The 13,145-nt window shown below is 41.7% G+C and overlaps 1 protein-coding gene across 1 annotated transcript in view; it reads left to right on the top strand.

Moving 5' to 3' along the window:
- The window catches only part of LOC311129045 (voltage-dependent calcium channel subunit alpha-2/delta-1-like), a 193,801-nt gene that overhangs the window by 152,787 nt on the left and 27,869 nt on the right, over positions 1-13,145 (top strand). The window contains exons 13-22 of the mRNA XM_084161304.1: positions 2,039-2,117; positions 2,406-2,455; positions 2,709-2,798; positions 6,027-6,107; positions 7,112-7,195; positions 7,352-7,426; positions 10,733-10,804; positions 10,922-10,993; positions 11,098-11,159; positions 12,932-13,008. Coding sequence (XP_084017430.1) covers positions 2,039-2,117; positions 2,406-2,455; positions 2,709-2,798; positions 6,027-6,107; positions 7,112-7,195; positions 7,352-7,426; positions 10,733-10,804; positions 10,922-10,993; positions 11,098-11,159; positions 12,932-13,008 — 742 coding nt within the window. The remainder of the gene's footprint in view (positions 1-2,038; positions 2,118-2,405; positions 2,456-2,708; positions 2,799-6,026; positions 6,108-7,111; positions 7,196-7,351; positions 7,427-10,732; positions 10,805-10,921; positions 10,994-11,097; positions 11,160-12,931; positions 13,009-13,145) is intronic.

The following is a 13,145-nucleotide window of genomic DNA, read 5'->3' as shown; positions in this document are numbered from 1 at the left end:
CATGTACACTGGAACATACTGTAGAGATATACAGGTCATGTACACTGAAACATACAGCAGAGATATACAGGTCATGGACACTGAAACATACAGCAGAGATATACAGGTCATGGACACTGAAACATACTGCAGAGATATACAGGTCATGTACACTGAAACATACTGCAGAGATATACAGGTCATGTACACTGAAACATACTGCAGAGACATACAGGTCATGTACACTGAAACATACTGTAGAGATATGCAGGTCATATACAGTGAAACAAACATACTGTAGAGATATGCAAGTCATATACACTTAAACATACTGTAGAGATATGCAGGTCATATGCACTGAAACATACTGTAGAGATATACAGGTCATATACACTGAAACATACTGTAGAGATATGCAAGTCATATACACTGAAACATACTGTAGAGATATGCAGGTCATATGCACTGAAACATACTGTAGAGATATACAGGTCATATACACTGAAACATACTGTAGAGATATGCAAGTCATATACACTGAAACATACTGTAGAGATATGCAGGTTATATACAGTACCAGCCAAAAGTTTGGACACACCTACTCATTCCAGGGTTTTTCTTTATTTTCACTCTTGGCATTCTCTCAACCAGCTTCATGAGGTAGTCTCCTGGAATGCATTTCAATTAACAGGTGTGCCTTCTTAAAAGTTAATGTTGTGGAATTTCTTTCCTTCTTAATGCGTTTGAGCCAATCAGTTGTGTTGTGACAAGGTATGGGGGGGGGGGTATACAGAAGATAGCCCTATTTGGTAAAATACCACGTCCATATTATGGCAAGAACAGCTCAAATAAGCAAAGAGATATGACAGTCCATCATTACTTTAAGACATGAAGGTCAGTCAATACAGAAAATGTAAAGAACTTTGAACGTTTTTTCAAGTGCAGTCGCAAAAACCATCAAGAGCTATGATGAAACTGGCTCTCATGATGACCGCCACAGGAATGGAAGACCCAGAGTTACCTCTGCTGCAGAGGATAAAGTTCAGCCCAAATAAATGCTTCACAGAGTTCAAGTAACAGACACATCTCAACATCAACTGTTCAGAGGGGACTATGAGAATCAGTCCTTCATGGTCGAATTGCTGCAAAGAAATCACTACTAAAGGACACCAATAAGAAGAAGATACCTGCTTGGGCCAAGAAACACAACCAATGGACATTAGACCAGTGGAAATGTGTCCTTTGGTCTGGAGTCCAAATTTGATATTTTTGGTTCCAACCGCCTTCTCTTTGTGAGACGTGGTGTGGGTGAACGGATGATCTCCGCATGTGTATTTCCCAACGTAAAGCATGGAGGAGGAGGTGTTATGGTGTCGGGATGCTTTGCTTGTGACACTCTCTGTGATTTATTTAGAATTCAAGGCACACTTAACCAGAATAGCTGCCACATCATTCTACAGTGATATGCCATCCCATCTGGTTTGGGCTTAGTGGGACTATCATTTGTTTTTCAAAAGGGCAATGACCCAACACACCTCCAGGCTGTGTAAGATATATTTTACCAAGAAGGAGAGTGATGGAGTGCTGCATCAGATGACCTGGCCTCCACAATCCCCCGACCTCAACCCAATAGAGATGGTTTGGGATGAGTCGGACCGCAGAGTGAAGGAAAAGCAGCCAACAAGTGCTCAGCATATCTGGGAACTCCTTAAAGAATGTTGGAAAAGCATTCCAGGTGAAGCTGGTTGAGAGAATGCCAAGAGTGTGCAAAGCTGTCATCAAGGCAAAGGGTAGCTATTTGAAGAATCTCAAATGTAAAAAATGTTTTGATTTGTTTAACACTTTTTTGTTTACTACTACATGATTCCATATGTGTTATTTCATAGTTTTGATGTCTTCACTATTATTCTACAATGTAAAATTGTAAAAATAAAGACGAACCCTTGAATGAGTAAGTGTGTCCAAACTTTTGACTGGTAGTGTAAACTGAAGCATACTGTACACAGATACATACATGTTACATGTATTTTTGACCCTTGACCCTATGTTGACCCTTTAGGTGCGGATATTCACATTCTCAGTGGGCCAACACAACTATGACAAAGGACCAATCCAGTGGATGGCCTGCACCAACAAAGGTATAGAACACACGTGCTCACACGCACACATGTGTACGTCATTGCCCTGCCTGAATACTACATCATTCCTACCTATTTGATATGATTAGATTAGGAAAAGCAATGTGTCCACCCTAATGCTTTTACAGTAGGACCAGACCATGTCAGATCAGTGGCTACTCCCAGGAAGACAACAAGGAAGGACGCATTGTCAAGGAATTAAATCAGAGCCAAAGTCTGCCATACCCGGGTTCCTGGTATGTTATATTGTAATCGATGATGTGTAAAGGTGAACTACTTGTGTTCCAGGGTACTACTATGAAATCCCCTCCATCGGTGCTATCAGGATCAACACTCAGGTAAACAGTCATCAAATAGATTTTAAAACACTGAAGGGCTAAACTCAACTATAAGATGCAAATGTAAATCTGGCCCGTAAATCTGGCCCGCAGTCATAATGCTATATAGCGTTTTTACAGTTCTTTAGAGTTTGTGTCTTATGCCATCTTGTGGTCATATGATACGCCTCTCTATATAGTCATGCTATTCAATGCACAGTTGTGATTGTTTGATTGGTTTGGTCTGATCTGATTCCTCTCTCACACATGACAGGAGTACCTGGATGTACTGGGCAGACCCATGGTCAAAGCAAACAACAAGGCCAAGCAGGTTCAGTGGACCAACGTTTACCAGGATGCTCTGGTACGTTACACCACCTGACACAATATTGACTGGGGAATCAAATATGAACCAACAGCAGTGGGTGTGAATATAGTCACAGCACTGTATCTGAAATAGTGTGAAGTTGTATTCTGAATGGTTACAGTGAAGATGGGTGAAGTGTGTACACTTCAGGGTTGGGGTCAATTCCACAAATTCAATTCTAATTCAATTCTCTCTCCCTGTAAATTCCATTTACTTCAATTCAAAATGCAGGTCAGTCTTTGAATTCAGAGATAATTCAATTCCTCTGAATTCCAAATTCCAATAATTCAATATTAGCCCCAACAATTCCACAAATTCCAACTCGAATTCAATTCCCTCAGACTTTCAGGCTGATCATGTCACTGTTCAGACAGCCTAGCTATACAGGAAATATAGGAATACAGTTAGAAATTATTAAAAACAAATCATACAGTCAATTTTTTTATACTATGTAAATTAATTCCATTAACTGGGAAATGTAAAATATTGAATTCGAATTACATTCCAAAAGATGAAATACCATAACTTTAACATTTTTTAAATTCAAATTTAATTCAATGCAAATTCTCCACGAGTGAATTCAATAATCTAATTGGAATTTCAAATTAAATTTGAGTTGACCCCAACCCTGGTACACTTTAATGCTACAAATAGTGAAGCTACTGCACTGCCCAATACTATCACCAGCCAAGACATGGTTAATGCACATGCTGTATATAAACTTGCTAAGTGTGTCAGAGAGGGCAAAAATACAATTTTCCAATACAAACACCAGCTATCTAGTTCTAAAAATATCACGTATCAAGTTCATATTTTACATGAACACACACTTTCTGGTTCTAGAAATAGCTCATATCAAGTTCAAGTTGTGTATGAACTTCAACAGTGGATAAGGCAAGTACTGAGTGGACTGAAACAAGCTGTCAAAATATCAGTGTAATACAAATTAACCAGTATTGATTTACAACAGCAGCGGCGCCAAGTCAGACACAACCCAGCACAAACAGTGGGACGTTTTCTACAGGACAATATTTATACTGAACAAAAATATAAACGCAAGCATGCAACAATTTCAAAGATTTTACTGAGTTACAGTTTATATAAGGAAATCAATCAATTGAAATAAATAAATTAGGCCCTAATCTATGGATTTAACATGACTGGGAAAAGAGATATGCATCTATTGGTCACAGATACTGTACCTTAAAAAAAGGTAGGGGTGTGGATCAGAAAACCAGTCAGTATCTGGCATGACCACCATTTGCCTCATGCAGCACGGCACATCTCCTTCGCATAGAGTTGATCAGGCTGTGGATTGAGGCATGTGGAATGTTGTTCCACTCCTCTTCAATGCCTGTGCAAGGTTTCTGGGTATTGGCGGGAACTGGAACACGCTGTCGTACACGTCAATCCAGAGCATCCCAAACATGCTCAATGGGTGACATGTCTGGTGAGTATGCAGGCCATGGAAGAACTGGGACATTTTCAGCTTCCAGGAATTGTGTACAGATCCTTGGGACATTGGGCCATGCATTATCATGCTTAAACATGAGGTGGTGGTGGCGGATGAATGACCTCAGGATCTCGTCACGGTATCTCTGTGCATTCAAATTGCCATCGATAAAATGCTATTGTGTTTGTAGTCCGTAGCTTATGCCTGCCCATACCATAACCCCACTGCCACCATGGGGCACTTTGTTCACAATGTTGACATCAGCAAACCGCTCGCCCACACGACACCATACACGTGGCCTACGGTTGTGAGGCCGGTTGGACATACTGCCAAATTCTCTAAAACGACGTTGGAAGCAGCTTCTGGTAGAGAAATTAACATTCAATTATCTGGCAACAGTTCTGGTGGACATTCCTGCAGTCAGCATGCCAACTGCATGCTCCCTCAATGCTTGAGACATCTGTGGCATTGTGTTGTGTGACAAAACTGCACAGTTTAGAGTGGCCTTTTATTGTCTTCAGCACAAGGTGCAACTGTGTAATGATCATGCTGTTTAATCAGCTTCTTGATATGCCACACCTGTCAAGTGGATGGATTATCTTGGCAAAGGAGAAATGCTCACTTACAGGGATGTAAACAAATTTGTGCACAAAATCTGAGAGAATAAGCTTTTTGTGCACCAAAACTTTTAATGTTGCGTTTATATTTTTGCTTAGTATATAATGTGAAGTTGGAGACAAAACAAGACGGATGTATAGTGTGAAATCCAACAGCATGACACAGTCTCAGTGCTATAAGGAAATCTGATTACAGATTGCACCATTACAGATTCAGAGGTCGTCGCAAGTTTTCAGTAAGCACACAAAACACCATGAAAGACCATCCAGACGCACTAGAGAGATGGTCTCTTCCCTGTAGTGGTGATGGAGGCTGTCCACCTCATTACTGGAAACTGATGCTTCTCCAGCCACACGTCACAACAGCGGCCCACTGTACACACGTGTGTGCTCACACACACACACACACACACACACACACAAGCAAACCGGCACTCACACACATTCACACACACACACACACACACCATATGGCCCTGTGTCTGGTTACATGCAAGGACGTGTCATTTCGAGTCCATTCATTTCGGGGAAGATTTCTTTCTCGTTTTTCTCCGGATCCTTCCATAGTAAACAATGTTACATGATTGAACATCGAAACGTGAACATTTTCTCTATCGAGTGCACTTTCATCCCTTATCCACTGTTTAAGTTAGGACACAACTTGACCTTGATATGAGCTACTTTTAGAACTAGACAGCTGGTGTTTGTTTTAGAAGGGTGTTTGCGTCACTAGTTGCACTCTGACACCCATAGCAAGTTTATAAACCGTATCTACACTTACCATAGTCAACAGCCTGATACCCTGTGTATGCCTTGTTGTCCCCAAATTCACACTGTAAATACTACCCTGTACACAGCTTCCCATCATTTCTGCTATTTTTATTTACAACTAGATAGCTGGTGTTTATATTGGAAAGTGTATTTGCGTCATTAATTGCCCTCTCTGACACCAATGGAAAGCAAGTATTATGGACTCTCAGGATAATCTGTCTTGTGGTCTTGCTCCACAGGGCTAGTACATTAACCTGGTCCCATATCTGCTTGTGCTGAGTTGGCTTTACAACACAAACAGATATGGGACCAGGCTACTATTTCATTACATGTTATGCTGTTCTAAAGGAGGCTCACTGAAAATACATGTGATCTGGTCTACAGGAACTAGGTCTGGTGATCACAGGAACACTGCCCGTTTTCAACAAGACCAACACCAAAGCTGACAAAGAGAGGGGACAACAGGTACAGCACTGACTGACTCGCTGACTGACTGACTGGCTGGCTGGTTGACTGACTGACTGACTCACTGACATGTTGACTGACTGACTTGCTTACTTACTAATTTACTTGAATTCATGCAATGAGCTTTCAGAAGTGCGTTTGATTTGCCCAGCAGCATGTCCCAGAAGCAGTGAGTTGATGACCACTCAGCCAGGTTCACCTCCAGAACTGAATGCTGGGTCACACCACAGGACTGGCATACTTCCAAGTCAAGTGTGAACTCCCTCCATCAAGTTTATGCAATGTCGTTTTTTGTTTTAAAACTCTTTTGACCCCTTGCAGAATTTGGTTGCTGCTTCACGTCCATGTCAAAATAAATGTAAATGCAGTCGATTACGATATGGGTCCTTTCTTTCTCTACTGTCTCCTTGTTGAGGTACTTGTCGGCCATTTTGCTGATATAGTGTCACTCTTCAAAGCCCTCCCACTCTCTGCCACAGGAAGCAACGACATCCGTTAACAGTAGCTAACCGCTTCAAGATGATGGTATTTGGTATTTTGGTATTTTATTAGGATCCACATTAGCTGTTGTGAAAGCCGCAGTTACTCTTGCTGGGGTCCACACAGAACATATAGAATATTAATAGACAAGAACAGCTCAAGGACAGAACTACATACATTTAAAAACGGCACACACAGCCTACATACCAATACATACACACAAAATATCTAGGTGGATGATGTGTGATTGATCTATAATGACTAAAGCCAGGCTGACAATGCCTCATCAATGAGTCACAGTGACAACAAGTATTTCTAAAGGACATTTTTTTATCTCTCCACTGTGCTCTTTACTTTGGAAATCTTTTTAAAGGCGCTAAGGGACTTGAGTCATCGGAGTAGAATGTTTTTTTTGAAAGCCTGTGTCTGTGTGTGTGAAGCACTAGGGGTTCCTCTGAGTGATGTACTATATAATGCTTTGTTTTGATCTCATACCACTTTTCCTTGTTTGTTTTTTCTCCCAGAGGCCCCAAAACCAGCTGATCCTGGGAGTGATGGCTATCGACGTGTCTCTGGACGACATCAAAAGACTAACGCCGAGATTTACAGTAAGACACACTCACATGTGTACTACACACAGGCACACATAGTCACGCACACACTAACACATACCCACATAGCCTACGGTAAGCACCCAGAACACCATCAAGACCATTGTCAGACACACACACACTAACTATCTTGTCTATTTCTATGTCTTGTAGTTTGGACCAAATGGCTATTACTTTGCCATTGACCCCAACGGTTACGTCTTGCTGCATCCCAACCTCTGCCCAAAGGTACACACACATACACACACACAAAACTACAACACTCATCTGGTCCTTTAATCGCATTATGCTGCACAACCTTGTTAAGCAAAGCCCCAATATACCTGTCAGCAAGGCAAGGGAGATTTAGCAGCCTGGCGTTAGCCTACCGTTAGCCTACCGTTAGCCTACCGTTAGCCTAGTGTTAGCCTAGCATAGCTTAGCGTTACACTGGTCTAGCCACACTTAGCACTAGGGGAAGCTAGCCAATCTTGGAAAAGGTCACCATATGGGTTTGTGTAGAGAAGTTTTGCGAGTGAGTTAGGGACTCTTCATGATTTCCACACAACAAACACAGGGAGAACGTGGAGCTTACGCCCACGTAGCCATGTGTTTCACATCAATCTTTAGTTTAAGGTCCGCATCACAGCTTTCCCGTAAACTGCCCTCAGGAAATATGTCACTGGTGTTCTTGAATCAAAACACCATTATTGTATGGTGAAAGACTTCAGATAAATGCTGTGGTTTGGTGATATTAAAGTGACTTGGATTGGATTGAAAGATTGCTGGGGAAAAGTTTTCACCTTCAAAAATAAAATAAAATTGTATTTATCACATGGGCCGAATACAACTAGTGCAGACTTCACAGTGGAATGCTTGCTAACGAACATTTCTCAACGATGCAGAGTTTAAAAAATATAATAATAGAAAATAAAATAGTAACTAACACAAGAGGAATAAAATAAAATGCACAAGAATGGAGCTATATACATGGAGTACCAGTACCAGATCAATGTGGAGCTATATACAGGGAGTACCAGTACCAGATCAATGTGGAGCTATATACAGGGTGTACCAGTACCAGATCACTGTGGGGCTACATACAGGGAGTACCAGTACCAGATCAGGTACGAGGTACTTGAGGTAGATACAGTGGCTTGGGAAAGTATTCACCCCCTTGGCATTTTTCCTATTTTGTTGCCTTACAACCTGGAGTTTGTATCGTTTGATTTACACAACATGCCTACCACGTTGAAGATGCAAAATATTTTTTATTGTGAAACAAACAAGAAATAAGACAAAAAAACGGAAAACTTGAGCGTGTATAACTATACCTGCAGGTCTCTTGGGGTATGTCTCTATAAGCTTGGCACATCTAGCCACTGGGATTTTTGCCCATTCTTCAAGGTAAAACTGCTCCAGCTCCTTCAAGTTGGATGGGTTCAACTGGTGTATAGCAATCTTTAAGTCATACCACAGATTCTCAATTGGATTGAGGTCTGGGCTTTGACTAGGCCATTCCAAGACATTTAAATGTTTCCCCTTAAACCACTCAAGCGTTGCTTTAGCAGTATGCTTAGAGTCATTGTCCTTCTGGAAGGTGAACCTGCGTCCCAGGCTCAAATCTCTGGAAGACTGAAACAGGTTTCCCTCAAGAATTTCCCTGTATTTAGCGCCATCCATCATTCCTTCAATTCTGACCAGTTTCCCAGTCCCTGACGATTAAAAACATCCCCACAGCATGATGCTGCCACCACCATGCTTCACTGTGGGGATGGTGTTCTCGGGGTGATGAGAGGTGTTGGGTTTGCGCCAGACATAACGTTTTCCTTGATGGCCAAAAAACTCAATTTTAGTCTCATCTGACCAGAGTACCTTCTTCCATATTTTTGGGGAGTCTCCCACATGCCTTTTGGCGAACACCAAATGTGTTTGTTTATTTTTTTCTTTAAGCAATGGCTTTTTTCTGGCCTCTCTTCCGTGAAGCCCAGCTCTGTGGAGTGTACAGCTTAAAGTGGTCCTATGGACAGATACTCCAATCTCCGCTGTGGAGCTTTGCAGCTCCTTCAGGATTATCTTTGGTCTCTTTGTTGCCTCTCTGATTAATGCCCTCCTTGCCTGGTCCGTGAGTTTTGGTGGGGGGCCCTCTCTTGGCATGTTTGTTGTGGTGCCATATTCTTTCCGTTTTTAATAACGGATTTAATGGTGCTCCGTGGGGTGTTCATTGTTTCTGATATTTTTTTTATAACCCAATCCTGATCTCTACTTCTCCACAACTTTGTCCCTGACCTGTTTGGAGAGCTCCTTGGTCTTCATGGTGCCGCTTGCTTGGTGGTGCCCCTTGCTTAGTGGTGTTGCAGACTCTGGGGCCTTTCAGAACAGGTGTATATATTGCACACAGGTGGACTTTATTTAACTAATTATGTGACTTCTGAAGGTAATTGGTTGCACCAGATCTTATGTAGGGGCTTCATAGCAAAGGGGGTGAATACATATGCACGCACCACTTTTCCGTTATTTATTTTTCTGAATTTTTTGAAACCAATTTAGACTATTTTGTGTATGTCCATTACATGAAATCCAAATAAAAATCAATTTAAATTACAGGTTGTAATGCAACAAAATAGGAAAAACACCAAGGGGGATGAATACTTTTGCAAGGCACTGTATGTACATGAAGGCAGGGTAAAGTGACTAGACATCAGGATAGATAATAATAAGGTACTTGAGGTAGATATGTACATGAATGCAGGGTAAAGTGACTAGGCATCAGGATAGATAATAATAAGGTACTTGAGGTAGATATGTACATGAAGGCAGGGTAAAGTGACTATGCAACAGGATAGATAATAATAAGGTACTTGAGGTAGATATGTACAGTGCATTTGGAAAGTATTCAGACCCCTTGACTTTTTCCACATTCTGTTACGTTACAGCCTTATTCTAAATTGGATTAAATAGTTTTTCCCCCCTCATCAATCTACACACAATGCCCCATACTGACAAACAAAAAGCAGGTTTTTTGAAATTTCTGCAAATGTATAAAAAATACAAAACTGAGATAGGACATTTACATAAGTATTCAGACCCTTTACTCAGTACTTTGTTGAAGCACCTTTGGCAGCTATTACAGCCTCGAGTCTTCTTAGGTATGACGCTACAAGCTGAGACAAATCATTTAAATCCGGACATAGGGTACATTTTGCATGACAAATTGGCAGTGAGCAGTAAGAAAAATAACCATAACATTTCAAATAGACAGGAAGGCTGTTGTTGTTTTTTGCACAGGTATGTGCTCTTTTGCGTGACAAATGCCGCCCTTAAAGGTAATTTCACGTAGACTGTCTTAAATAATTCCTGGGTTAATTCTTTCCTGGGTTGATTCAATCTATGAAACAGTCAATGGTGTTTTAAATCTCTCATCGCGCGCGCTCTCTCTTGCGCGTGCACTCTCTCTATTGCACTCTCTCGCACTTTCTCTCTCGCATTTTCTCTCTCTCTCTCTCTCTCTCTCTCTCTCTCTCGCACTCTCACTATCGCTCTCTTGCACTCTAGAACCCTAAGTTCCAGGAGCCTGTTACTCTGGACTTCCTGGACGCTGAGCTGGAGGATGAGATTAAAGTAGAGGTAAGATGGAGACGACTGACATTCTTCTTTAGTGCTTCCACCTTACTTTGTGATTCCACATTCTATCCGGTTGTGGGTTGAACTTGCTCCTAAGAGCTAAGTGTTTTTTGTCCTCAGATAAGAACGAACATGATTAATGGAGAAACTGGCTACCGCACCGTACACACACTAGTGAAGTCCCAGGATGAGGTAAACTGAAGCATGATGAAAAACCAAAAAATACATTTTTAGACTATTTCGGGGTGAGCTGTCCCTTTAATGACAAAGACATCGATGTGTGTTCTGCTCCACAGCGGTACATAGACCGAAGCCAAAGATCGTACACATATGCCCCTGTAAAGGGTACAGATTACAGGTAACAGCTACATGTACTGTATTTGTACCCCTACCTGAGTATACCATGTACAGTATTCATTTTTAGGGCCTTGAGTATTTATTCTGACCATGTGACCTGACCAAGAAAACTCTCATGGGTCAAGAGTTTTACATGGTCAGGACATATAATTAGGTTCCATAAAAACTCAGGGCCCTATCTAGAAGAAAAATAGGGGTCACTGTTTTCATCTCTTATGACTACTAGTAGTGCACTGGCACCTGATCAATGCAACCGCTTGAGAGGTCATGGCCATAGAGAATGAAAGAGGCCTTGAGGGCTTACACTATTTTAACACAGATAGAACAATAAGACAGATTTTTCACCGGATGTATACATTTGAAGCGTCCGGGTGGCATTTCCACTCATCACCATATTTGGTGGTGAGAGGAAGCCCATTGGCTTGCAGTGGGAGAAGATGGAGCTAAATGGATTTTGGCCGACATTCTGCTAATTTCTCATCGATTAAACATTTGATCTCAATACAGTTTTCTGTTCCCAAAACTAGAATATTTTACAGAGTGGACTACGTTTTGTAGACTTTACCCTTTGCCAAAGTTTTAAAATGTTTTGCTGTTTAGAAGGGGTGCAAGGGCGAATTGAGCTATTGCACATGCGCACTTCACAGAGTAGGCGTTCCCTAATGGAAATATGCAAATACATGGTTGAACACACCAATAGGATCTGGCTAGCTCGTACTTGTCTCTGCCCACCTCCTTGCTTGTTCTGCCCACTATAATTCATTTGCTCCCATTGGAAACGACAGTCTGTTGTCCATCTTGGGTTAGTTAAACAAATCTTTGATTTTAATGTAGGTAACTTGGTGGGAAATCCAACTTCATTAGCTGATCCCTCCTGGTGACCTTGTTGGAGTCATGTCCAACCAGGTCATCACGAGGGATCAGCCAATTGTGAAGAAGAAAATGGACTACTTTAGAATGGAGATTACCTCAATGGCGCTGCCCATGCTGTCACAGACGCTATAATGGCACAGATACAGTCCTCTATCTAGCTCTATGGTTGTGACTAGACGGAGTACAGCCACGACCGGAATTGACTTTTCGTAGCATGTTAGGATAGCATTTTAGCTCATCCTAACCTTAACCCAATTCTCCTAACCTGTTAAGTTAATTCTCCTAACCTGCTGCGTAAGTTATCCTAACCTGCTACAAAAAAAGTCACTTCCGGTTGTAGCTGTGTACTACCTAGTCAAAACCCTCTTGAGACTGTCCTAAATGTGTGCACTAAACTGGAGCATGCAGCCATCTGGAGCAAAATAAGAACTATTGTATTTGAATGGGGAATTCTAAACTTAATGCACTTTCACAAAGTTACGAGGATTAAACTGTACACCTGATAAATGTACTTGTAAAAAATAAGAAGATGACTTTACATACAAAGCTCCGCAGGATATGTCTGTGTGAAAGCTCCAGTGGTGACAAGTTTATGAAATGTTTGTTTTGATATGTGGATCAACTTTTAAGTTTGTGGTGTGGAGATCTGTGTTCTTTGTTAGAACTGTGCAAAATTGGAAAGTGTGTGTGTGTGTGGTGTGTGTGTGTGTGTGTGTGTGTGTGTGTGTGTGATGTGTGTGTGTGTGGTGTGTGTGTGTGCGTGTGCACCTATTCTTCTCTCTGTGTGTGTGTGTGCGTGCGTGTGCCTATTATTCTGTGTGTATGGTTGTGTGTGTGTGTGTGCGTGCGTGTGCCTATTATTCTGTGTGTATGGTTGTGTGTGTGTGTGTGTGTTCCTAGTCTAGCCTTGGTCCTTCCAGCGTACAGCCTGCATTACATCCATACTACTATTGGAGACACCATCACCCAGGCCAAATGTAAGTAGCATTCTAAATCAGTTTGATCTCCTGTTAGCTTGTGGTTTTTGTCTGTGGGCACACACTCACTCTCTCACTCACTCACTCTCACACATACACACACACACGTACCCCCCTGTGTCTCCTAACAACAGGCG

This window comes from Coregonus lavaretus, assembly GCF_964263955.1.
Source record: "Coregonus lavaretus genome assembly, chromosome: 5".
In the NCBI taxonomy this organism is placed as follows: domain Eukaryota; kingdom Metazoa; phylum Chordata; class Actinopteri; order Salmoniformes; family Salmonidae; genus Coregonus; species Coregonus lavaretus.
This window is presented reverse-complemented; position numbering and strand designations above follow the sequence as displayed.